General features: G+C 58.5%; 2 protein-coding genes across 2 annotated transcripts in view; both read right to left on the bottom strand.

Moving 5' to 3' along the window:
* Nucleotides 1-449: 449 nt before the first annotated feature.
* GOLT1A (golgi transport 1A) lies at nt 450-1688 on the bottom strand (the record flags this gene model as incomplete). The annotated part of the gene is given in 6 exon segments (XM_079546465.1): nt 450-488; nt 670-732; nt 812-994; nt 1090-1160; nt 1163-1180; nt 1664-1688. Coding segments are annotated over 6 exon segments (399 nt in total).
* Nucleotides 1689-4567: 2879 nt separating this feature from the next.
* The window catches only part of PLEKHA6 (pleckstrin homology domain containing A6), a gene marked incomplete at both ends in the record, with an annotated part of 41212 nt that continues 19691 nt past the window's right edge, over nt 4568-26088 (bottom strand). The window contains 25 exons of the mRNA XM_079546372.1: nt 4568-4683; nt 5243-5385; nt 5464-5597; nt 5820-5984; nt 6131-6313; nt 6576-6685; nt 6851-6974; nt 8107-8256; nt 8782-8921; nt 9037-9148; nt 9541-9636; nt 9757-9906; nt 10168-10248; nt 10537-10608; nt 11684-11764; nt 13340-13393; nt 14184-14270; nt 14636-15143; nt 15431-15919; nt 16123-16298; nt 18419-18519; nt 18987-19059; nt 19164-19268; nt 19368-19488; nt 19615-19695. Coding sequence (XP_079402498.1) covers nt 4568-4683; nt 5243-5385; nt 5464-5597; nt 5820-5984; nt 6131-6313; nt 6576-6685; nt 6851-6974; nt 8107-8256; nt 8782-8921; nt 9037-9148; nt 9541-9636; nt 9757-9906; nt 10168-10248; nt 10537-10608; nt 11684-11764; nt 13340-13393; nt 14184-14270; nt 14636-15143; nt 15431-15919; nt 16123-16298; nt 18419-18519; nt 18987-19059; nt 19164-19268; nt 19368-19488; nt 19615-19695 — 3652 coding nt within the window. The remainder of the gene's footprint in view (nt 4684-5242; nt 5386-5463; nt 5598-5819; nt 5985-6130; nt 6314-6575; nt 6686-6850; nt 6975-8106; nt 8257-8781; nt 8922-9036; nt 9149-9540; nt 9637-9756; nt 9907-10167; nt 10249-10536; nt 10609-11683; nt 11765-13339; nt 13394-14183; nt 14271-14635; nt 15144-15430; nt 15920-16122; nt 16299-18418; nt 18520-18986; nt 19060-19163; nt 19269-19367; nt 19489-19614; nt 19696-26088) is intronic.

Genomic DNA, 26088 nt, shown 5'->3' with positions numbered 1-26088 from the left:
CACCTCCAGTCATGGCCATGGGAAGGTCTCCATGTCACCTCCAATCATGGCCATGGGAAGGTCTCCATGTCACCTCCATGGCCATGGGAAGGTCTCCATGTCACCTCCAGCCATGGCCATGGGAAGGTCTCCATGTCACCTCCATGGCCATGGGAAGGTCTTCGTATCACCTCCAGCCATGGCCACGATGTTTCTTAGTGGCACTAAAAGTAGGCTCCAAACCCCAGAAAAAAGCCTCAGACACACTTTTTAAAATGAAATCCAGCTCTCATGAGGGAAAGACAACAACACCAATAATAATAATAATAATAATAATAATAATAATAATAATTACAAAGCCTTCCTGGCGCAGCCTGCGAGGCACCATCCCTGCAGCACAACCATCTCCAACCCCAGCAGGACTGAAGGACCACTCGTGCTGTCCCACCTGTGACATTATCCATCCGTGGTCACACTATGGAGCTGCTGTCACCCAGTTTCTCCAAGAGCTGTAAGATGAACCATTGCTGGTTAGCAGCACAATACTCAGGAGCAGCAGGGAGACTGTGCTGACCTCCTCCCGCATGCCCACAGTGCTGCTTTAATGCAGCAATGCCAGCAATTTCTATCCCCCAAGGACTGCATCCCAAAGGTCCACACCCAGAGAGCCTTGCCCAGCACCCTGCTCACCTTGTTCAGAACAGGGATATTCACCAGCGAGCCCAAAAAGCCAAAAGCCACGGGAAAAAGCTCCTGCACCGAAACAAAAGGCTCTGTTAAGCCTGCCCACGGTAGATGCTGTGGCATGGGTTGGTTTTGTGTGGGTCCACGCAGACCTGAAGAGTGTGATGAAGCCATAAGCTTCCAGCAGCATCCCCAGGAGCGGCCACCGCATGAGGACGATGAGGACCCCCCCAAGGAAGAAGCTGCTGCCCTTCATCTTTTGCCTTTGGAAGAAGAAGGTGAAGGTCCTCCTGAAGCCGATGATGAAGACCAAACCGGAGAGAAAGAGGATCTGGGAGGAGGCAGCAAGGAGGGGTGAGAGCAGCCCTGCCCTATGGCCACTTTGCTCCAGAGATCTCCCCCCTCCCCTTCCCATGCCACACTCACGTTCCCAAAGGCCAGCAGCACCGAGTCGAAGTATAGGAGCATCCCAAAGAGGATGAAGAAGATGCCGAAGCGACCAGCCCCACACCAACCCCTGTGGAGGATGGGCTGAAATGAGGGTTTGGATGCACTGCTCTGCTCCACCCAAGCAGCGCTCGCTTTGCTCAGGGCCACCCCATGCCGTTCCCTCCCAGAAATGTCCCTGTGATTTCTCTCCCCCCCGCTGAAGTCTCGGGGAGGCTGTAAACCCTATGAACTCAGGGTGGCTGCGAGGTGTAGAATCAATCACAGGGTAAACTAACCAGGAAGGTCACCCTCCACACGACCCCAGGTGGTTGCACGAAGGGTAGAACAGAGGTTCTGGTGGGGCAAGGGGCCGGGCACCTCCCTGCTTGCCTTCCATACACAGCCCCCACCCCACTGTGCCAATCCCCCTGTGAATCACATCCAACCCGTGACCCCAACACCATGCAGTTTACCATCACCCCCCTCTCCCTTCCCCGGTGCCCCCAGCCCCACTGTGGGGTCAGCACCCCCAGCACCCCCCACGAGCATCCCACCCTGGTGCCCAACTCACTTTGGAAGTCGCTCAGAGTCACCATTTTGCCCCACTGCTCCTCGTGTCGGGCGCTTCCAGCAGTGACCCTTGGAAAGCCCTTTAGTCCCCACGTCATCCTGCAAATCATTAACGGCCCTGCAGCTGCTCGGGGGGGGGGGATCTCCCTATGGGGCACATGCAACCCCAGGCTCACCCCACAGTTTGCAAAGGGGATGGCTTTAATCCACGGAGGTTTTTGGCCCGTTTGCCTGGTATCAGTGTGATTTCTTTTGCTCCGGCTGAGGGCTGCGCAGCTGCATTCCAAATAATTCCCAGCTGGGAAAAAGAGACATCAATGGGAAAAAGAACCCCAAGAAAGGATGAGAGGAGAGCACACGTGGGCTGAGCATCGTGCTGCACAGGGCCGTCTGTCCCACACCTCTTCAATCCAACACTGCAATCATTACCTCTGCACAAACGACACCGACATGGCGCTGTTTCGGAGATGCTTTTATTTCTCTAACGCTAGCCAAAAAAAACCAAAAAACCAACCCAAAAACAACAAACCCCCCAAAATCCAGAAAACAAAACATCCCCCCCCTCCCCAACCCCCCCCACACCCAGTGCATAAATAATTTCCTCCCAGTGCCAACTCTTCTCTCTGTGACGAGTCGCTGCTGCACGAAAGCGGTACGAAAAACAAGAACCGAAATAAAAAACTCAGCATCCAAACTATTTTTTTTTTTGCCTTTTTTTTTGTTGTTGTTGTTGTCGCCATTGCTGTTTTCTTAAAAAAAAAAAGAAAAGAAAGGAAAAAAAAAAAAAAGCCCCAAATGACCCCTTTCCATTGCACTGCAGCTGTGGGATGAGGACACAGAGGGTTCCCATCTCCTACAGCCATGGGAGAGGCCCAGTGCCCCCCAGCCAACCCCCCCTGCACAAAGGGCTCTGCCCTGCACACCCCCCAGCTGGGAAATAAAGGCGTCACCTCTTCCACCTTACGCTCTCTTTACACACATATATATATATTTTATTTTTAAATAAATTTGCTTTTCATAAAAGCAGAAAAAAATATATGTGTATATATATATATATATTGTTTTTTTTTTTTAATTTTTAATTTTTATTATTATTTTTTTTTTATAATTTTAATTTTTCTGATAAACTGGCAAAGAATCTGCTCTCGTTGTGCTGACAACCCTGCGGAGAGATCAGCACAAAACTACCTCCAGAAAAGAAGAGGAAAAAAAACAAACCCCATCTATATATATATATATATATACGTATATAATAAATGTATAACTCTCCATAAAACATATATTAAGGCATGTAATAGCAAAATAAAGGGCCAGCTTTATGAGCTAAGGGGGTTGCAGGAGGAGAGGGGGACTGGGGTTCCTGGGATCCTATGAGTATTGCTAAGAGCTGGGGGGGGGGGAGTTGGGGATGCAGAGGGGGCACACATCAGGATCCAGCCATGGGGACACTGCCCAACCCCCACCTCTGCCCCCCACCCCCCCCCCACACGGTGCTGTGTTTTCAGGCAGAAACAGCGTTTTTCCCTCCGTTTGGAAAGCGAAAATAAAATGAAATCAAGGATAGGCTCGCAGTAGGAGAAATGACCAAGCTGACGTGGTTGGAGTGCAATGGCGTGCGGTGAGACCAGAGGGATCCAGTCCATGCTGCGCAGCTGAGGTGCCCCCTCCTTGTCCCACATCCATCCCCGGTGCTGCGGGAGAAGGAATCCCTCCTCCAGCACAGAAGGCTGCCCAGGGAGTGCTGCATGTGTCACGGAATTCCTGCTGGGCCACCTGGGCTGTGACAGAGGTGACCATGAGCAAAGTGTTGCTACCACCTGGAAGCATTCACGGCTCAGACCCGGTCCCTTCTTTGTCACCATCCCCATCCATCCTGCAGATTGCTTGCTTGGCCATCGGCTCCGCTCCGTTCCTCTGCTCCTTCCCCACATCCCCTATCCCTGCCTGCACCTGCTGCTCCATGCCCACGGCTCTGTGCTGGGCAGCCCTCACCATCCTGGCCCCTGGGACACCTGTGTCCCATTGTGTCCCCTCTTTGTGTGCCCTGTTCCCACTTGCAGCCACGATGAGGCTGGCACCTCCCTCCAGCAAGGTGCTGAAAGCTTTCAGGGCACAGCCAGGAGCACAGATGCACATGGAGAATGCACCATCCATAGTGGAGACGGCCCCCTTTGTGTGACCAATGCGCAGAGAGCTGAGGGCTGCTGCACTCCTCCAGAGCTGCACATGTCCCTCCATGCACCCAGGACAACACAGCTGTGTCCCAGTGCTGGGTGGAAGCTCAGTGTCCCCAGTCCTTGGGGACGGCGCTTATGGCATCTGCACAGCTCCTCCAGGATGGGGCAGAGCGTTGGAGCTGCATCTTCCCCTCTCATCCACCCCAATGGTGATGCCATCGATGGGAAGGAGGGAAGGGGTCCAGGAGAACCAAAAACGATGGCGCAGAGAGGGTCAGTGTCGAGCCATGGCGCATGTAGTGCTGCACTAGAACGTGGCCCCATGAGACTTGATGGCACCAGCGGCTGCCAGGGCTTGAGCTGGAGGGAGAGGAGCAGAGCTGAGTGCTGTGATCCCTACAGATGCCCCCTGAGCAGCCTGGAGTAAAACCCCACAGACTCAAACCCACGCCCAGCACCTCCTGGGGAACAACACCTCCTGGGGGGCAGCAGCCAGCTCAGCCCCATGCCCACACCGGGGTCCCTGGTTGGGTCCCACACCACAGAGGACGCTGCACTTGTTCCATAGGAGGAGACGGGGCTGACGTGGCTCGGAGGTGTTAGCTGGAGCAAGCAGTGATGGATGGAGGCCGGGTGGAAAAGACACCGGGGGGAGTGGCACCCCCCCGCCCATCCCTGGGTGGAGAGGATGGGATGAAGTACAAGAGAAAAGGTGCTTACTTCATGGCTCAGACACGCATAAAATGGCTGCAGTCGGCGACCCGGGATGGTTCAGACGAGAGGGGGTTGGTCGGTGGAGTCGGGGAAGCTGGGGAGGTGGGAGGGCTTGGGGTAGCGCATTGAGCTGGAAACAAGAAATGGGAGAAGGGAATGAAGAACACAAGCTGAGGGCAGCAAGAGGGGAGGAGGCAGCACAGCGGGCAGGTTAGCGAGGGGAGGAAACCAAGAGGAAAGAAGGGAGGAAGCAGGGCGAGCAGCCACTGCCCGGCTGCAGCACGCACACGTGAGCTCCCCCAGGGCTCCTCCTGGACAAGGCTGTGGGCAAACTGTGTGCCACCACTGGGCATGGGCAGTGCTTCCCCATCCCTGAGTGCTTCACGTTGGGTTCCTTCCCTTGGGTGTGGGGTAGGCAGCTTTTGATGGCGAGCACTTCATTCTGCAATGCTCGGTGCTGCTGCCTTGGCATCTGCAAGCATCACCTGGCTTGGCTGCTGCACGGCGCTGCATTACAGCAATGCAGGATGCCCTCTGTGTGCACAGCCCATTTCTTTGCTGCCATCACCCGCTCACTCAATCTGCTTGTTCCACACTGCAACAGTTCTTTCTGTACATTGGTACCTGCAGTCTCTCTCCTGCAGGGCTGGCAGGCAGTGGGTGTGCACCCCAGACCTTCCATGTCTTACCCGATAGCATGCGGCCCCGGCGGGATGCCTCAGCAGCCAGAGCACATGAGATCTCTATTCTCTTCTCCTGCTCCTGCAGCTGTGTTTCGGGGTCCTGGGGAGCGTCCACTTCACCCTCACCCAGGGGGATGACGTTCTGCAGGCTGCAGGGACAGTGCTGGCTCAGGGGGATGCGCCCAGATGCTGGGGATGGGGCGCACACCGCGGGTGTTGCACCTCACCTGGATTTGGCAATGAGGGTTTTTATCCTTTCCACTTTCTTTTGCTTCTCCTTCATTTCTTCGGGGCTGAGTGGCGTGTCAGGCTCCAGTTCAATGTACCTCTCAGGGATGAGGACTTTGTCCGGCGTGGATAGCTGGGTGCAAGGCTGAGCTGAGCACTGCTCAGCAGGGCCTCATCCCCTCCCCAGCACACACACAATCCCCACACAACCACCCCCAGCTCTCAGTACACCAGACACAGGCATGGAAGCAGCACTCACTCCAGCACCAGGGCCCCACACAATGCAGAGGCTGGATTGATCCTCCAGCAGAGGGGATGCCTCGTGCCCACATCTCCATGGATCTCCTGTCCTCACCTCCTTGTTGATGTCCACATCGTAGTGCTGTGGCTCCAGCTCCATTTTGCGCAGCCGGGCGATCTCCTCTCGGGGTGTCTCATGCACCTTGCCAGGTTCATCAGACCGCAGCGCTGCCTCCAGGTCAGAGATGTCCACCTCATGGATGCTGCGGTGCCGGTGCACCTGCAGGAACCACAGCCTTGCTGAGCCCCCACAGCCAGCAAACAGTGCCCTGCCACAGCCCCGAGTGCCCCTTCTGTTCCTTCAGGGACCTCAGCCCAGCCCACAAAGCCAATCCTGCTTTGCACCCAGTGGGTGCATGGACTCACCACTTTGTAGGACGTGGGTGCCTTCGTGCCAGGGGTGTCTGGCTGCTGGCTGCCGGGCAGCTGCAGGCTGCGCCGCTTCTCCTTCATGGAGCCGCTCTGGTGGCGTTTCATGCGGTCAATCTGCTCCTCCACGCTCATCTTCACCTTTGTCTCATTGGCAAACACGGCGCTCTTCGGCCTCTCCTGGGGGAAGCCCAGCCCCATTGTCACACCCTTCCCAAATGGAACAGAATCCAGCCCCATCCAGCTGTGCTGCATCACTCTGTAGAGGGCTGCTGTGCTCAGCCCGCTCCTGGGACACCCAAACTGTTGGGTGTCTCCCAGCCAGGTGCTGAGACACAGCGACGTGTCCTCCCTCCTCTCCAGACGGCGCTGCTGAGCCCCCAGCTGCCAGCCCAGCCCCTGGCACTGCCCACCCTGCCCAGCCCCTTTCAGCAGCCCCTACCCGGGAGCCCAGCCCGTTGGCCATGCCGCTGGCACTCCTCCTCAGCATCCCTGTTGTGGGCACCACCTCCTCCTCCGTCGGGGATTTGGTTCGGGGCGGCACAATGCCCACTGCAGGACAAAGCAAAACAAGGAGCTGAGCCCCTCTGGGGATGCAGAGCAGAGTCCTGGTCATGCACAGAGCTGATAGAGAGCTGCAATGTGTTGTACAAATGCTTCCCGCGGCCAGGGCAGCTCAGTGAGTCTGTTGGAGGGGATCCTCTGGGTGGCACCTACCTTTGTTGAGGGCAGCTTGTTTTTCTGCCTCCTGCTCCTGCCGGCTCAGCAGCCCCTCAGCAGTGGAGCTGGGGGCAGCCGCTCGCTGCGTCTCCTTCTTGCTTTGCTCCAAGCTTGGTTTGGGCTGCGGGGAGAAAGTGAGTCTGTGGTGAAGCTCTGCTCTGCTGGGTGGCCACACAAACTGCCTGGGCACAGCATGCTGCCATGGGTTGGCACACAGCCTCAGGAGCAGGTGGACAGACAGACACTTGTCTAGGCAGTCTCTGTGCTCCCCAAATGAGCACCACCAGTGGCGACATGGGCTATGAGGGCTCCGCAGCTCTCGCCCAAACCCATTGGGGTCAGGCACTCAACGCTGTACTGGTGACACAGTTCTGTGTGGGACAAGCTGTCTACAGTCCTGACACGGCTCAGAGGTGGTACCCAAGAGCTGCAGGATGGAGGTGCCCAGTGCTGAGCTCCAGCCCCTGTGTGCAGGAGGGAACGGGGCTCTGTAGGACAGCAGACAGCAGCAGGGAGCAAGCCAAGTCTGCTTTCAGAGTCCTGCCTGGTAACAGTGCAACAGATCCAGCATGATGGAGGGGGTCAGGGAGAGGCTGAAGAATGCAGTGTGACCCCACACTGCTGTCCTGTACTCTGCATGGAGATGATGTACCCCAACAACCCTTTACACCACACAGACAACACAACCATGACTGTGGTTACTCTGTGGTTGCATGGACGCTGGAGGTGCTCCTTGCACAAGCAAACATTCCCTGTTTTCACAGCCCCACATGCATGCATCCTGAGCCCCTCTCAGGACCACCAAGTTGCAGGAATGCTTCTGTCTTCCAGAGTACAAACATGGTCTCATTCCCAGGCTGAGATGTCACCAGAGATCCTTAGTGTACTCATGTGGTCATCCCAGGCCAGCTGAGCCCCTGGCGCAGCGGGGAGTGAAAGGACAGCAAGAGAGGACAAGGCAGAGGAAAGTAGAGAGGCTGCAGCAGATTTGCATCTCGTCCAGCTGCCCAGGAGAAGCCTGTCCCTGTCCTGAGCATGTGCACCAGCACCGGGGACTTGGAGAGGACATGGCGAAGCCACCATGGGGACCCTGCCCACTGTGCCCCTTGGAAAGGCAGTGCCACGTGCTGCTGTCGCCCGAGCATCACCTTTGTGGGCAGCCCCATCCTCTGGTACCAGCCTCTGAGGAGGGAGGAAGGGAGGGATGGAGGGAAGGGACGCTTTTTGGGGCTGCCTTGGAGAGGTTCTGGTACCTGTCCCCTCTGTGACTCGCCGCCTCGCTGCCAGGAAGGGGAGGTGGGGTACGGCCAGGGGCGGCTCTCGCTAGGGAGTGGAGGTACGGTCGGAGGAGGCTCCAGGGGGATGTACGACTTGGGGAGGGGAGGTCGAGGCGGGCCGGGTTCCTGGGGTGGAGAGGAGCATTTAGGCGTGAGAGCAGAGAAACTAAGAGATGGGAAGGAAAAGAGAGTTAGAAAGAGACCGAGATAAAACACAGTGAAAGGCCAGGGCAGGAGGAGGAAGCGCAGCGGTTGCTGCCGGCCGGGTTTCCCCATGCACAGGGGGATGTTTCCCACCTCCGAGTAGGGTCAGGCAGGGCTTGGAGCTGTCAGCCCCCAGGAGACAATCAGCATTGCTTGGCACAGCTGTGGGGAGTCCCCACATTCCACCCTCAACTTCACAAGGATGTGGGTGAGCTCAGCACTGCCGGACCTTGAGCAAAAAGAGCTGAGCAAGTCTTGGTGTAGGACCCCACAGATTGCAATACCTTGTGAGGAACACAGACTCAGATGTCTCCAGGAGACCCTGCAGCCTCCCATGTGCCCATCCATCACCTGAGAGCAAGGAGGCTGGGCCAACCCATGAGCAAAGTGACAAGGAAGGACCTGATGGAGACAAAGGGCTCCCCAAACACATCCTGGCTCACTCACCTCGCTGGGACCTGGCTTGGTGGGCGAGCCCTGGGAGCCAGAGATGAGGGAGAAGGGGCTGAGGGGGCTGGTGAGGCTGGCGGAGCTCAGTGGGCTGGCAGGGCTGTTGGAGCTGTAGGTGCCCGAGGGGCCGATGGCCACTGCAGAGAAAAGCAGAAATAAGTGCATGCACCATGGCACAGTGCCTTCAAAAGTGCTGTCACCAGGGATGTGTCATGCTGGGCTTTGTGCCATGCTGGGACGGAGCCATCTCACCTCTGTGCTTAGCAGTGTCGGTGCCGCGGGATGGGTTGTTCTTCCTCAGCCCCTCCATCACATCCTGGATCCGCCAAATCTCCTTCTGGATCTGTCGGTTCAGCATTTCATTCTGAGAAGGGGGAGAAAGGCAGCGGTCAGAGCAGCCCCCGCTGCCACCAGCCCCAAACCCAGCCCTGCGCCTTCCATCCTGGCTGCATCCCAGTGACGGGGCCTGGGGTGTTCAGCTGGGACAGACACAGCCCTAGGGGGGGCTGAGCCATCACACCCACAGCTCAAATCCCACAGGGAGCTGCAGGCCGGGGTGGAGCTGGTGGAGCCCCCCGGCCCCCGTGCAGCCCCTCATCAGCACCCAAGGCAAAACACCCTCATCAGCACCTGCGTGCTGCTAGGCAAGGTCAAAGCAGGACGCTGAGCACCAGGAGCTGCTTGCAAATTAGCTCTCAGCAGAGGAACCAGGTGGCTTCCACCTGCATGGGACTGGGGACAAGGTGGGATGCTCACTTGGATATCCAGGTTCAGCTGCTCCCAGAGGTCATCGTGCAGGGCGGACACCTCGCTCTCCAGGGTCTCATACTCAGCTGTGCTGTTGGCCAAGGCCTGTGGAAGGAGTTAGGGGGATTGGGTTGGTGGATTTGCCCCCCAGTGCAAGCTCTGCTGGCTGCTCCATGCATTAGGGATGGATGGGTGGGGATAGGGAATGCAGAGCGGCACCATTACCGTGCTGGCCTGCGACAGCTCCACGCGGATGTTGATGAGCTGGTTCTGCAGAGACTCCTTCTTGTGCAGCAGCTTCTCAGGGTAGGCAGGCTGGCTCCCAAACATCTCCAGCTCCTGGTGTGTCCCCATCAGGGCACTCTCCAGACTCTCCTGAGGAGAACAAGAGGTGCTGCAGCTGTGAGCATCCTGGTGCAGGATGTAGCTTTCTCCCTTCTCAATGGGCCATGAATGCATGGGACCACGACGTGAGCACAACATCTCCCCCAGCCCACAGATGAACGCCAGGAAAGCAGGACACGCCACTTCCTTGCCATCCCCATTGCCTTGCAGTGGGGTTTATCCCCAAATGCACTCAGCCCTGGGGCACTTGGTGTTGCAGCAGCATCATGCAGAACCATGCACACCACAAACCTTCTCTGCTCGGAGCTGCTGCACCAGCCTCTCCTGCTCCCGCAGCACTTTGTTCTGCTCACAGAGCTTCCCCAGCAGCTTCTGTTCCCGGCAAGAAAAAGAGAAAGGGAAGGGTGAGAACCCAGAAATGGGGTGTGGGATGCTCCAGGCACCTGTGCAAACAGATCTGTGCTCAACCAGGGCCAAGAGGAGGGACAGGAGTGGGCTGATCTCTCTCTAGGAGAGACAGGATGCAGCCAGGCCACAGAACATGGCATTGGTTGGATGGGACAATGTGTGGGCTTCAGCCTACAGGAAACAGGACACACAGGGACAGAGGCAATAGCACGGGACAGACTGAGAACACGCAGCACAGACATTTGCTCTTACATCAGTGTCTTGCTCGCTTATCTTGTAGGCATGCAGGGTCTCCCTGTAGGCTTCTGAGAAAGGCGTCGTCACCTGCAAGCAGAGCATGGGGTCAGCTCAGCTCCGGGGTCTCAGGGGCTGCTAGGAACCCTGCAGGGAGGAGCAGCCCCTCTGCCCCAGCCCTGGGAAGCCCCAGTGCCAGCCCCAGTGCCATGGGCTGGGTGAGCAGCACCGAGCCAAGCTCTCTGCCTGACGCCAAGAGATGTCTCGTGACTCATTAACTGCCTGCCATACAACTGCCACTGTTCCACGGGCAGGGAAATGAAGGCAGCAAGATTAAGCTGTAATCCCACTGAGTGGAGTCAGAGCGCCCATAAATCAGCTGCTGCATCAGGACCTGTTTACCATCCAGCTTCTCTGTGAGTCATTTGCCTTTCCTGGAAATCTAAATTACTAATGGGACCTCACCAATTAAATGCCTCCAAGACCTCGAGATGAAAGGCATAAGATAGGAAGAAGGAGATCATTATTGCTAGAAAGCTAGATGCTACTTCAGAGTGATTTAAAACCACAGGACAATGCTTAACAGACCCGAACCTGGGAAATGCCAGAGCCTGGTGGATGCAGATTCTGCACAGAGCAACCAAGGCATCACAACAGCTCCAGCTTCACCCTGAGGCACAGCCCAGGGATGGGACCACACACCCTCCCCTCCTCATGGGGCATCAGCACTCTGAGCTGCACCCATCAGCACTGATGTCCCCAGGCTTTTGCAGTCTCTCCCATCTCCAGGCAGGAGAAGAGCAGCCATGTGCATGGGCTGCTGCTTCTCTCTGATGTTTCTTTGGTTGCAGATCCTTGGCTGGGCTCCTCCAGATCCACCTTCTGGTCACATTGGTACACAAAAGCGCCCGAACACAGATGCAGAGCTCAGGACCTCTGCTTCCCCACCTTGTGTTCACAGGACCACAAGGATTTACAGGGCTGGAATGGCTCATGGATGGATTTAGCAAAGCCTGGGATGGACGAGCGGGACCCCCAGAGCGTGATGTGTGCCAGCACTGCGTGAATGCTGGAGTTTGCATGAGCAGAATGGCAGGAGGTGACCTCAGGGATGGCATGGGGCGGCTGGTGTGGCCTGCCATGCACGGGCATTAGCAAGGCTTACTTGCATGTAGAGCTGAGCCCTAGGGGAGGAGCTCTCCACCATCCTGTTCACCATACTGATCAGGGTTTCGCTCTCGCTCATCTGCGACAGACAGGGAAGGAAATGTCAGAGGTCAGCGGAGAGGTGAGGGCGCAGTGCTGGCCAGGAACCCTCAGGGCATTGTGCTGCAAGGTGCCACCTCCAAGAGATGTCCCAAGGGCTCGAGCCACCAGCAGACAGCTGTCCCAGGCTGAGAGCATCCCAGGAGCTGAAAGCTTCGTTGGGGATGAAAACAAATTGAATCCAGCCTAGGCTGGGCAGCAAACCGCACGCACAGACACAAGTTTGCACGATGCCCACTGTTTGCAACACACTGCATGGCCCCAGCAGACAGACAGACAGGTCAGGCCAACAAACAGCTCTGTGTCCTGCCCTCGTAGCAGAGGGATGGCCCTGCTCAGGTGGGGATGGGGACGGCTGTGTCCCCCATTTCAGCTTGGTGGCTTCAAGCAGCAGAGCTGGGTGCTCCCGTGGGGATATGTTACATGGGAGTGCTGCAGACAGAGGTGACGATGCCCTCGCAGCACAGATCCAGGAGCAGAGCCCACTGGGGACCAGCACCAATTGGGGTGCAGCCAAGGGAGCCGACCGGTGACACATCACAGCTCTCTGGATAAACGCGGAGAGTGCAAATAAAGCAGTGAATTGTTTTCAAAGAGCTACTTGGCAGCACTGCCCTGAATTAGAGGTCAGCAGGAGAGGAGGAGGAGATGGAAAGCCTTTTTAGGGAGCATTTTAAAGTGCTTCGGTGAGGGAGCGTTGCCGCCGACGGCATTGAAATAATCCAGAGAGTTTTTATTGCACCGAGTGCTCCTGCGTTGTCCCTGGCTCTGCTCCAAGGCAGACACAGATCTCGGTGATTGCTGCACCGATGGGGATTCACAGACTAATGAGATTGTACTGGAGCAGCTCCCTCAGTGCAAACCCGGCTCCTGTAACGAGCACCAGGCGGCAGCAACAGCCGATGGCTGCAGACCCCGCATTGGTGGCAGCTGGTGCCGGCAATTCCCACCCCACCACTCCCACAGCTGATCCCCAAGGCTCTCCCTCACCCTGCTCCCAGAATGAGGTCAGCTCCCGGCTTTCCTCCAAACACCCCACAGCATGCCAAACTTCAGAGCTGTCACTTTAGGGCCGGTCACCCAATCCCAGCTCTGCATCCCACCTCTAGCTTTGGAGGATGCGCACGGTGAGCTTATCACCAAAGCACAGTGCTTGTCTTCCTCCCCCCTGCAGCACAGTGCGGATGCTGGGCAAGCCCCCAGCACCTCCGTGCCTATAGTTGCCATGTGCTGTGCCCAGCCCTGGGCCACCATTTCTGCAGCACTGATGCTGTAGGCACCCCCAGACCCAGGGATGTCCCCCCACTGCCCCTCGGCTCCAGCACACCACACAGAAGATACTGTCAGGGGTGGTTTTCTGCCAAGCAATGAACAACCCTACGGAGGGGGAGGATGGAGGAAGCAAACCAAAGATGACACGTGCTGCTTTAGTGCCAAGAAGGGTGAGGATGGATGTTAGGGGACGAGATGCTGCACTGGGAGGGACGGGGACGCTGCTGGGGATGAGGCACATGGGGATGTAAGCAGCGTGAGGCTTGCAGCCAGCTCTGCCTACCTGCTGGTCCAAATACTCTAGGTTTCTTTGCAACTGAAGGTCTAAAAGTTCATCCTACCCGGAGCCAGCAGGCATGCGGCAAGAAACGAACACACAAAACATATAAAAGAAGAAGCAAAGCGGTTAGGTGAAGGCTGCAGAAATGCAAAGACCCCTTGGCTGGGGAAGCAAAGTGCCACCTCCTCTGCCCAAAGCGAGGAGGGCTGCAGATGGTGCAGGTCCCTCTCCCTATGCTGGGTCTTTGTTCGCTGTCCCTACATCTCTTGCTGGTGAGGATGGATGGCAGCATGGACAGCTGATGAACATTTTTGCTTCTCCCTCCTGCAGTGGCTGCTCCTGACATGAAGTTTCAGGGCTGTGCTGCACTGTGTGGACCTGCAGGTCCAGCTCCACGATCCAGGAGAAAAAACACCATCCAGGGACAAGCAGCAGCAGCAGCCCAAAGTGAGATACAAGGAGAGCAGAGGTGCAGGGAGCACGCCAGCCTCACCCCAGCCCTGGGGGAGCAGTGACAAGATGGGCATTGCAGAGCATAGGGGGGTGCAAGGGTGCTTCAGTGCACCTTCAACCCCAGCACAGGGTCAGGGGCTTTCATAAAGCATGGCCAGGAGGGACCAGAGGCGTCAGTCCGAGCTCCACAGTCCCAACTTGCCCCATTGCAACCCATCTCCAACCCTCCGGAGCAGCCATTTCCTTCTCATCCATCCAAGGCAGGGTGAGCTGTGCCCCACAACAGACCCTGCACCCCATCCCATGGGGCTGAGGGCAGCGAGGAGCACATGGCTGTGAACCCCCTGGCTGTGAGCCCCCCAGCTCAGCCCATTGACATTGACAGCATACGTACCATCTTGTCGTGGACCGTGGGGGATGCGGGGTAGTGGTAGGGGTACATTCCTGCAGGGATGGGCCGCCTGTCACCCAGGTAGTCGTACTGAGGAGAGAGGAGACCACCATCAAACCCCATGGACAGGTGAGGGGTACGTGGTATCTCCCTGTATCCCCTCTTTTCTACGCTGCACTGCTGCAAATTGAGGCAGATTGCTCCCCTCTGCACAGAGCCAAGCCATGCAGGAGGGTCAGGGCTGGCTTTTATCAGTGCAGCAGACATACAGGAGCATCAGCACGCCCCACTTGGGACTGTGAGGTCCTAAGTGAGGACATAAAGCTGCACACCAAGGACTTGGTGGCACCTCGAGGCCAACACATGCACGCAGAGGGGACAAGCTGCGCTGCAGCATCCCCACCCTACAGCCCTCAACCAGGTTCCCCTCCACCCCGGCACACGCCAGCGCTTACCTTGGGAGAACTGATGGATCTCCTCATCATGAAGGTGCCGGGGTCGACATAAATCTCCTCTCCACGGGGCGGCAGCCGCTCGAAGCGAGCGCTGGGAGAGCGCACCGGGGAGTACACCCGCGTGTGGCTGTAGGATCCCTGGCTGGGCGAGCGGGGCACGGAGCGGGAGCGGGGCTGCAGCGACATCCTCCGCAGCGACCCCGAGGCAGCATCCACCTCATCGAAATAAGTCGGCTGCCTACCAGGGAGCCAGACAGGGACATCCTGCCGGCCGAAGCCGGGGTGCTCCTTCCATTCCTGGAGCTGGTAGGGGCCCCCGTTGCGGAAGGAATGCCGCTTGTTGTTGTCCAATGCCCAGGGAGGGCTGACCCGCTCGTAGGCGGGCATGGAGCAGATGCTGTCGGGGCGCACGCCGGGTGGGTAGTACTGATAGTCCTCAGGGTACTGGGGTGAGTAGGGAGGGTAGTAGTCAGGCACCCGGCGAGACACGGGGTAAAACCTGGTGGGGCTGGAAGAGAGGAGTGAGAACTGAGTGGTCACAATAGGCAAGGACACCCTTAGAGCAAGCAGCGTTGGGAAAGCTGACTGGTGTCCCTCGTCCTGGGGAAGCACGAGGTGATCCCCTCCAAAACCCCCCCTGCTTGCTTTTTGGGGTATCCTACAGTTTGGAACCAACATGATTTGTAGACACCCAAAAGGGGATATAATAGGTGGGAAAAGGCCAAATATTCCCAGAACATCACCCTGGAGAAAAGGAGAACATCCAGAGCCCCCACCGGACCTCTCAGCCCTTACCTGCGCAGCTCCTCGGGGGGCACGTTGCCCCGGCGCAGGTTCACCCACTGCTGCAGCTGCGTCATGGAGCTCTTACGCTGCGCGATCTTCTCGGGGTTGGTGCGGGGGGCGAAGCTGCGGCGATGGGCAGCGCTCTCCCCATCGGGTGGGGGGTAGGCAGTGCTGCCAGGGCGGCTGGGGGACGTGTAGGGCCAACCGTTGGGTTGGGGCGGCCTCTCTGTGCTCGTCGGCACCCGCGGTGCTTCGGGGTAAGGGCTGCTGGGCTCGGAGGGTATCTCTTGCCCGGCGATGCCGTTGGCTTTGGCCAAGGGTTCCTTCTTGCTCTCCATTCTCTCTGGTTTCCTCTCGAGTTTCTCTGAGCCACGGCCGTCGCCTTCACCCCGGGTCTTGGCGCTGGGGTCAGCTTTGGGGTGCTCGTGGTGCACGGTATTACGATGGTGGTGGTGGTGTTTGCTGGGGGGGATGTTCTCAGAATCCGTCTTCTCGTGTCTGGAGGGCACGGAGATGAAAGCAGAGCATTACCTTTCCTTCATAACGCCCTCAGGATGGCCGTCAACATCCCAACCCTCTTCCCACAGCCTCAGCGGGATGCTGACGCTCCCCAGTTCCATTCTGCTCCCATGCCCCCCCACCCCATTCCCAAGAGGCAGAGGAGCGTCTCCAGCCCTGTGTGACAGGGACAACGCTCTGACCTCTGGGTTGGGGGGATCTGCACCCGGGCAGCTTCGCCCATGGCTTGGATCCAGGATTCCTGCTCCTCTGTGTTCTCAGCACTGAAGAAGTACGTCCGGATGCCGGCGTGCTCGGCCTGGGGAGACAGGGACTGTTCGTTACTCGCCGGCACCTCCTCCACCCAGCACACCGTCACCTGCAGGAAGGCAGAAAAGTGGGGAGAGAGACAGACAGAAGGTGTGAGAGCTCCATCTCCTGCTTGGCAAGAGCTCCTGGTGCTGCAGTGCTCCGTTCTTCCCCCCCCCAGGAGTATCCTCACAGCACTGGGTGGGACGAAAGCTCACTGTGATGCCCTCACCCCCAGCCAGTCCGAGTGTTATCTATCCTTCATGCAGGATGAGGGGGAAGGTGGCTTCTTGATTCAGACAATGTTTTAGGGGGAAAAAGTTCACTTTGGGTTCATTTTCCATACCCACAGCCCACCCTGCGCTGTAGGCAGAGTTGGTTGCCCTGGGCCTTTTTGAAGCAACCACCTTCCCCCTCTCTGGAGAGGAAAGGGAGGCAACAAGGAGGAAGAAATGGAAAAAAAAAGCAGATTTTTCCTCCTGAAAGGCCTTCAGGGTTCAATTTTTATCATTTTAATTAACCAAAAACAAAAAGGAGGTTCTGATTAGAACCTTCCCTTGGGTTTCCATTTGGGGTTTCCACTTGGGGACAGGGACGCCTCCTGCCTGGTCCCTCCAGCCCTCGTAGAGCTCGAGAGCTTTGAACGAGAGCTCAAACCAAACCAATTCCTCCCCAGGTTAGTGGGAGCGGGGTGAGCAAAGCATGCAGCCCCTCACCCTCTGCATGCACCCATAACACAAGCCAATGTACCTATGCTGGGTGCTGGCGTGGCTGACGGGAGCGCGGAGACCTCCTGCCCTGGGGGATCCTCGCCCACGGAGAGAGGAGGAAACACAGAGATGGGGTCAAAGCGCAGCGGGGGGAGCGGGGGCGCAGCCCTCGCTTTGCTTTGGGGACTGCTCAGCCCTGGAGGTGGATGGGGATCACTGTGACACCGCAGCTTTGGGACGTTCGGGTGTGTGTTGAGTGAACCACAGCGTGGTTGGGTTGGAGGGGACTTAAGATCATCCATGCTATGGGCAGGCTGCTACCCACAGCTCAGGCTGCCCAGGGTTCCATCCATGACATCGGGCACCTCCAGGGATGGGACAAAGCCATCCACGGGCACCCCCAAGTGCACACGAAAACACAGCCCCTCGTCCTTAGAGCTCAGCTGGTGAATATCAGCCCTCCAGGGCTCCTCTCCAACCACATCACAAGCCACCTCTGGGTCATTGCTCTGCTCCCAACACAGACAGACAGACAGACACAGCTTTCTGGGCATGGGCACATGGTAATCACTGCTTGCAAGCACTCACCCTAAGCCATGCTTGCTCTGGCTTTCAGGGTGACAGCTACAAAAATGTGCCCTTCAAATTGCAAAAGCATCCCCACAATGAACTTAGAGCAGTGCTTGAGGTGTTGGAGCCCACAGCTGGCAACGTGCATTGCTCATGGATGGGAAACCCCATGTGCAGAGGTGAGGGCTGCAGTGCCCTAACCCCAGCTCCAGCACTGGGGGTTGGCTCAGTATTTCTATTGATGGATGGGTCTGTCTGGGTGCACACACACTGAGGGAGTGCAGAGGTGCAGGAATGGGTCTGTGGAGCTCACGAGCAGGAAAGTGTGAGCTTGGCTTTGCACAAGTCAGGCTGTGCATCAAGGCAGCAAGGAGGTGCTCAGAAACCATGGCAGTAGGGGTGGCAGTGCCCCAAGGTGCACACTGGTACCCACCAGTGCTGTGTGAGCGCCACTGAGCATCGTGTGGAGGGGACAGATGGGGTCTGCTCAGGGACAAATGTGGGACAGCCATCCTCTGCCTTCCAGCTCTCCCCTCCTACATCCACTGCAGGGAGGGCTGATGAGCAGCAACTAATGCACCAGTCAAAGCAAGCCAAAAAAAAATGGAGCTGGGGATGCTCTGTGCCTGATAGAGAGAGCTCTGCTGAGAAACACCACTGGAATGGGCAGGATGGGAGCAGGGCTTGGAGGGGAAAGCATTCCCAGCCCACACAGTGGGAGGTGAAGCCGCTTTGCCCCCTTCATGCCTCAGTTTCCCCAGCACATCCCAGGGGATTCTGGCAGTTCCCCTCTCCACAGCTGGGCTCTGCTCCACGCCCCACCACCAAGAAAGCGAGAGGAGGGCACAGCAGGGATCCCACCAGCATCAGCCCCCCCTCTCCCCCAAGCCCCACACGGCCCCACACTCACCTTAAAGGTGTGCTTCCTGCTGATGTTGTCAGAGGGCTGCACGGCTGCCACGCGGAAGCTGAGCAGGGGGATGCTGCCCAGGATGCTTTCCTCCTTCTCATCTGGTGGGCAAACAGGGGCGTTTAGAGGCAAGGTGGGACCCAGCAGGCACGCATGGTGAGCAGCCCACCTGTGGCAATGCGCTGCCTTCCTGTTGCTTCGCCCTCCCCTGCAAGCAGTGCCGCTGCTCGGCACGCCAACCTGCTCAATAATTCATGCTCGCCCTCGGCTGCCAAGGAGAGCTGAGCTGAGTGAGCTGCCAGGAGGCGGGCGAAGGGCATTAACCCCTCAGTGCCCCAGCATGGTGAGCACCCACAGGAGCAAGCACCCATAAACGTGAGCACCCGCAAAAAAGCAAGCAGCTGCAAAGAGCAGAAACACCTGCAAAAAGCACAAACACCCACAAAAGCACGCAGCCACGAAAAGCAAGCACCTGCCGAAGCAAAAACACTCACAAAAGCACCCACAGAAGTGAGCACCCGCAAAAGTGAGCACTTGCAAAAAACAAGAACACCCACAAACGTGGTACCTTTGTAGTAGAAGAGGCAGCGGTCCACCAGCACGAACCAGCGCTTGTTCCACTGCTTCACCCCCGAGCTGGCCTGCAAGAGAGTAGCAGTGAGATGCTGGCAGCACGCAGGCATCGGGAGGAGCAGCCATTGGGAGGAGCACTCCCTCGGGATGGAGCACGGCGGGGCTGGGGCACCTGCTTGTAAAGCCAACCGCTCTTGGTGACGGCGGCGTTGGGGTTTCTCTTCATGGAGTTGGAGCGCTTCCCGAAGGCGATGCCCTTACGGGAGGAGCGCGACGCCTGCAGAGGAGGAGAGGATGAGCTCAGTGCCCGGGGGGGACCCACGCTTCCCGTCTGCTCTGTCGTTGCCCTCTGTGCCAAGTGGACCCAGGCACGCACCCGGCCTCCGGGCCGCTCCGGAGCCAGCTCTGTCACCATGGTGTGGTTGGAGGGTTCGCTGCTGTTGCTGCTGTTCGCCGGGCGCTTGCTGCCTGCTTTGCTTGACATGTCCAAGGTCGGCCTGTTGGCACAGATGGGGCTGTCGGTATGGCTGCGTTCCCACATTCCCCTCTCTCCCCAGGCGATGTTTCCCTATCCCTCAGCCCACCCTGGTCCTGAAACCAAAGGGAGGTGGGACCCAACCTACTTTTGCAAGTCTGATCTTGAGTTTTCTTCCGGGAGCTGTCCTGTCACTGGGTGCAGGAAGGTGTTCCGCCTTTCATTGTGGCTGCAAGACACAACGCAGTGGGCTCTGTTAGCACCCAGGAAGGGGAAGGATGGGGTCCAAGGGTGCACAGAAACCCAGCGAGGTGCTGCCCACCCTCCTGTGCAAAGCAGAGAGCTCCATCCGTCCCTGCTCGCTGCCCAAATCCCTTTGCTTTTAGCACCGTTCTGCTGCTCCAGCACCAGAGCTTTGTTGTGCTTCTTGCACCATTTGCACCGCCTTTCACCTGCGCTTCCCAGATTGCATTCATCTCGCCAAGAGCCGGAATGAGGTCTCTGCCAGCTGAGACCTCATTACTTCTGCTGGACACATCACACAGCAGCGGCTGTCGCGTGGTGAGACATTTCCATAACCCCCCCCCAGCTGTCAGAATAAATCGCTGCAGGAGCAGCAGCCGAGGCTCAGCCTGGGCTGAGCTGAAAGCATCAACGCCGACGTCACATCCTGTGCTTGGGCTCGCTGGTTTCAGGGCTATTTGCCACAGTGCCAGGGTCACAAAGCACCTGGCCCCACTGCTGGTGGGGGAGAAGGGGGCTCTCAGTAGATCCCCAGGTGGGGTTTTGGCAGCCAGCTGAGCCCAAAATGCAGCAGATGCCTCAAGTTGGGTGAGGGCTGCCACATTCATCCTGGGAAGTTTGCTTTGCAACAGGGGGGTGCAAATGACCCCCTCTTGGCGACAGTCCCCCAAAACTGCTGGGCATGGGGACACAGCTGCCTATGGCCACCCATGAAGACAGCGTGCAAACAGCCCGTCATGCTGCCCAAGAGCTGAGTGTCAGCAAAACAGGGGAAGTTTGAGCAAGAAAACATCTGCCAAGACCATCCCATCCATGCACGCTTCACCCTGAGGCTGGGCTGCAGCCAGGCTCAGGAATAGCCACAGCTTTCTGCCAAAAAGAGCCCTGCTGGGAGCTGCCCCCATGCAGGTCCCACCCTGGTCCTGAACCCAGCTCTGCTCTCCCCTTTGCTGGGCGTTACCCTAAAAATCTGCAACCTGCAGCGAGGGGCAGCACCCGCTCCCCTGGCACTGGGTTTTTCTGTGCCGCCAACGCATCTGATGTGAGTCCTCTGCAGAGGCAGCATCCCCAACTCCTGCTCCCAGCTCTGAAGGCACCAAAGGGGCTTTCAGCCACCATTTGTCCCCAGTTTGGAGAGCCACAGCATGGCAGTGACAGGGCAGCTCACGATGCTGACACCGAGGGAGGGTGCATGCAGTGAGCAAGCAGCACCCTGATCCTCAGCCCTGCATAGTAGGGCTGCCCTGAGTCACCGGTACCACCAAGCCTCCACTGAGCACAACCCCCAGATCCCCCAAGTCCCCAGCCCTGCCCACCACCCTCACACTGCTGTGGGTTTCTCTGCCCAAAGGCTGAGCTCTGCCCCAGGCCAAGCTGCCTACCGAGCATCACAGCCCCTGTGCCTCCTCCCGGCACCAGCCCAGGCACTCACGCTCCCTCCCTGTGCCGTTCCCACCCCCAGGCCTCAGAAACATGAGAGAAGCTCCTTAACCCCCCCCAGAACCATCTGTCTCGGCTGACCCTGCTCCAGAAACTCCGAGTTCACATCGCCTCCCAAGCACTGCAATGCAGCAGTCCCTACCCTGGCTGAGGGTCCCCAGCCACCGCCACCACCTCCGTACCACCCGACCTCCCCCTGCCCACCCCGGCGGTTCCTACCTCACCCTTCGATCCGCCCGAAACTTCAGCATGATGCCGTGGCCCTCCGAGCTCAGCGCCGGCTGCCGGCTCCCACCATGGCAGCAGCGGGCAAGGCAGGTCCCGTGCCACCCAGCGACCGCTTATGCCCCACGTGCCACGGGCGCGGCGGTGCCGCACGGGCAGGGGGACACCGGCAGCGCTCGGTGGGGCTCGGTGTCCTTTCCCAGCTGCGCCAATCCGCGCCGGTGGCATCGGTGTTTTCCAAGGTGGCAGCGGTGGAGCTCAGAGAGCGGCTCTCGCGGGCGCTGGCAGCCCCGATGCGGTGCGGCTTGGCGAGGCGGCAAAGCGGGGACAAGCTTGCGGCTCCCGTTCGCGTCCCCAAGCAGAGGAGAAGCGAAGGGCAGCGCAGAGCTCGCCGCCTCCTTCCCCCCCCCCTCCTCCAACCCAGGTGCAGCGATCCGGCGAGCAAAGGGCGAGCGGGGCAAGATGGGGGCTGCGGGGTCGTCCCCCCCCCCCAGCACAGAGCAGTGTGCTCAGGGAGGGGACGGTGCGGCGGTGAGGAAGGGAGCCGCGCGGTGCCGGCGCTGCCGCTGCCCTGCATTCGCTGTCTGCGTCCCTTCCCCCTGCTTCTGTCCCCAAACCCTCCCCGCTCCCTCCCTGCTGCGCTTCCGTCCCTTCCCAGGTCACATCAGGAGAGCAACGGGACCCCCACCAGCACCAACCACCGCTGTGCAGCACAGGGGACGGGGACCGCGTGGGGCTTCGACACTCGGGGATGGGATCTGGGGAGCCCTTTGCAACCCAGCAGAAGAAGGGGGGAGGCACAGCCGGGGTTACCCAGCCCTCCCGCTGGGCACGGCGCTTTGAAAAACCAATGCGAATGCACCAGGACTGTTATGATAATGCACTGAGATGTCAGCGCTGCCTTCCCTCCCCTCCAAGGAAACCTCCAAAGAAGGAAGCGGAGCGCAGCAAGCAGCTGGCCTCCATCACACCACGTCCCTGCTCTGCCGGTGCCCTGGGACCACCTCGGGACACGGCCAGCATGCAGTGCTGCTCAGCCCAGCGTCAGCAGCATTGCATCATTCACCTGCTCCTCCCGAAATCAGGACCTGGAGGCACAGACTCCCTCACTGGCCAGACTGGGGTGAGCAGGGTCAGTGCTGGAGCCCACCTCAATGCTAGTGCCAACCCCAATGCTGCTGCCAACCCCAATGCTCACCTTGGCCAACACAAACAGTCCTCGTCACTGCCAGGAGGGTAGCGGGGAGAAGCCGGGGATGAGAACGTCACCAGTAGCAAACCAGAGGAAGGTCCAGCAAGGCTGAGATGGCGGCTCCCAGTCAACCCTGTGCACCCCTTTAGAGCACCATTGGCTGACACTGCTGTGAGGGCAGCCAGGAGCAATGCACAGCTCCTCTTGCTAGCACGCTGCTGGCTGTGGGGTGGGACACGTGCACTCATCCACACCACTGCAGCTCCCCAATCACTGCCACCATCTGCTGCCAGCGATCAAGGTTCCCCAACGGCCCATGGGCACGTGCCAACCCGCTGCTGTGCACCCAGTGCCAGCACCAACACCAGAGCCAGCAAACACCCCAATGCTTCCCTGCCTGCCCCATCCCTGGTGCCACTCAAGGGTGGCACAGAGCTGCTCTCAGTAGTGGCTTCAGGAGCTGTGAAGTGGGGTTCAGCCTTGGCTGTGTGGTCTCAGGGCAGCGCTGTTCTGGCTGTGCCAGCTGGGCCATGTCACAGCCATCAGTCGCCCAGGGTGGCCACGGCCATGGGCACATCTGTGCCAGAGAGAGCAGCCATACAATGGGACTCTGAGCAGCAGCTCTGGGTGGGGGCTGCCCTGGATCTCTCAGGAGAGAAAAGCTGGGGCTTTTCCTTAGGGTAAACACACACACACACAAAAAGCATATTCTCAATCTCCCATTGCTTTTTTTCCAAAAGGTAGGGAGAAAGGGAAGGGAATAAACACAGGAAGTGAAGAACAAACTTTCTCTGGGTGCTGCTTTCCTCCCCCCTCCCCAAAGTCAAAGTTTGCCGAGCGCGGGGAGGACAACCCCACCCTTTCCCCATGGGGAAAACCCTCCTGGCTCACCTGGTGCCCTTCCTGCACTGTGAAGGTCACTGCTGCCCAGCGTTTGCAAACAAAACCTTGGGACACGGCCAGGAGTACAACCCAAGGACCCTGCGGTGGCCAAAGTGCTGCATGGGTGCATCCCTCTCCTGCACTCCCCCTTGGTGCAAGCAGCAGCAGCAGCAGCACTGTGCCACACGTACATCACCAAAGCTCATCAGTAGTGCTGTGCATCCCTGGCAGGATTCACAGCTGGCTGCCTCTGTCTAGGAGCTGTTCCAAAGCTCAGGCTTTTGCCTGGAGTTCCTCTGCATCCCATTCTCTTCCTCTTCAGTTGCCTGCCCTGGAGGAGGTCAGGACCCCTCCTGGTCTCCAGGGTATGGTGCACAGCTCCTCTCCATCAGTGCTTGTCATGTGCAGAAGGCTCCACATCCATGTAGGTGCCCAGTCTGCTCTGCAGTTCCTTTGCACGGGAACTCACACTGCAACCATGAGTGCTACCTCCCCATCTCACACTGCTACCATGCATTGGCAGAGCTCCTTGAAGTGTGCACAGCAAGCTGGATACACCAGGATACAAAAAGCACACTGAGAGCTGGAGCTGGGGACAGAACGAGTCACCTCTGAGCTGCACCCAAAACCCAGGAACCGTTCCTACACTGTGGCCATCCTTGTGGTGTGGAGGCTGTGAGCTGTCATCCACATGGGCTGGGAGCAGGAGAGGAGGAGGGGGGTACAGCCTCTCCTCCCATCCCTGATAACCAGCCAAACACCAAACCCAGAGCAGACCTGTGAGGAAGGGGATCCCGACTGCACTCCCCTCCTTGGTCAGGCTCAATCCAGACCAACCCCTCCAAGGGCTCTCAGCCTGCTAACAGCATCCCCCAGCTCCCGTGTTGGCTGCACGCCACCGGGAACGAAGCACCTTGTCCTCCCACACCCCAACCCGAATTTCAGCTCTGCACGCACCTCCCCACCCCCTGGCCCCAGCCCCGTTGAGGGGCCCCGTGTAAATCTGGAGGTGTAAATCTGGAGACGTAAATCTGGAGCATTTACGCACGTCCCGATAGCGGCTTCGGGGGCGAGCATCCAGGCAGCTCCTGGGCGAGGGGCTCAGGTGGCTGTGAGCCAAACCCTCCTTTCATCCTGGCCTCCTTCCTCTGTTTTTCCAGCCTTTTCTTCACCTCTCTCCCTCCCTCTCCTCAGCCACATCCCTGTCCTCTGACCAAGCCCTTGAAAGCTGTTTGTTTTCCCAGGAAGAAGGGAACGCAGGGTGTCAGCCATGGGCACCCTGCGAGGAGGTGGGAGAGAAGAACCCATTTCCAAGCAGCCCCGTGCAAACTGCTGAGCCCTGACCTGCTGGGGAGCACAGGGCAAAAATGTGGGAGCAAAGCATCGGGAAATGGAGCCTTTCTCCTCCATCCACACAGCAGCCCCATTGCACAGCCGGGAGCACAAAGGAGCAGCTTTGTCTGCGAGGAATCAGTGACGCTCTGGGAAGATTTATTTCCCCCTGAGCCATAATAAACCGGACCCTCTGTGCGCTGCTCAGAGCACAACTTCTGCACATTGGATGCGAGAGAAAAAAATAAATAGAAGCAATTCTGCAGGCGCAGCAGCAACCCAACAGCCAGAGGATGAGTGCCAGCACTCAGCTCCTCCGCCGTCCCCACGCAGAGCGAGGGGCCGTGACAAAGGCAGCAGGAGGGGGCCGGGCTGCTCCCTGTGCAGCCATTCCAACTGATCCAAGTGGGATAACGAGGGCTGTGCGTCCTCCCTGCTCGGCTGCGTGGTGCACAGTGACAGTCCCAGCGTGGGTCACAGCACTGTGGGAGGATGGGCAGAACAAGCGGACAGGAATTCATAGGAATTGAACAAAGGGAAGAGCGGGGAATCAGCAGCCAGGAGCAGAGCTGATGGAGGAGAAGTTTGGGAATTGCTGCTCTCAGCGTTTCCAAATTCCCTTCTGCTTACAGGAGTTATGAGTGAGGCTTGGCTCGCTTGGGGGGGCTGAAAGGGAAAAGGCTGCGGAGAGAGGAGGAGATGAAGGCAAAGAGAGGAGGGCAGAGCTCCACGCAACCCCCCTGGCCTGCCCCACATCCTAACCAGGCACTGACACGGGCTCAGCACAGCCTGGAAATGCATTGAGCTCAGCCCTGGGATGAAAGCGCTTTGTGGGCACCCACACAGCCGTGCTGGGTGCGCAGCCAGGCACGGAGGTTTCCCTCTCACCGCTGGTTTTCCCCCATTGGATTAGGGTAACCCAATCCATGCCCTAACCCCAGCCACGCCGCCAGCTGAGCTGAGAGAGCGTTTCCGGAGCCGCATTCACCGCCGAGGCAGGGATGGGGGCCAGCAGCCAGCACAGCCCCCACGCTAACAACAACGAGCTCCTGGCTCCTGCTGCTCCTGGCACGGTGCGGGGACGCATCCGAGCAGCATCTGCACACCCTGCTCCTACAGGCCCACGCACTGTTGTGTTCCCCATTCAGCTGCTGGGGATGCAATGCATTTATTTGACCTCCTGCCCTGTTCTGGGCTTGGGAGTTGGCCCTGGTGTTGGGACACCGCTGGGCCGCTTTGGCCATCACGTGCCATTTGGCACCTCTAAGCCTGGCCATGCAGGGAAGGAACGCTGAGCAGCCCCAGGAG

This window comes from Tetrao urogallus, assembly GCF_951394365.1.
Source record: "Tetrao urogallus genome assembly, chromosome: 24".
Classification (NCBI taxonomy): domain Eukaryota; kingdom Metazoa; phylum Chordata; class Aves; order Galliformes; family Phasianidae; genus Tetrao; species Tetrao urogallus.
The sequence above is the reverse complement of the archived record's forward strand: the minus strand, read 5'-3'. Positions and strand labels throughout refer to the sequence as shown.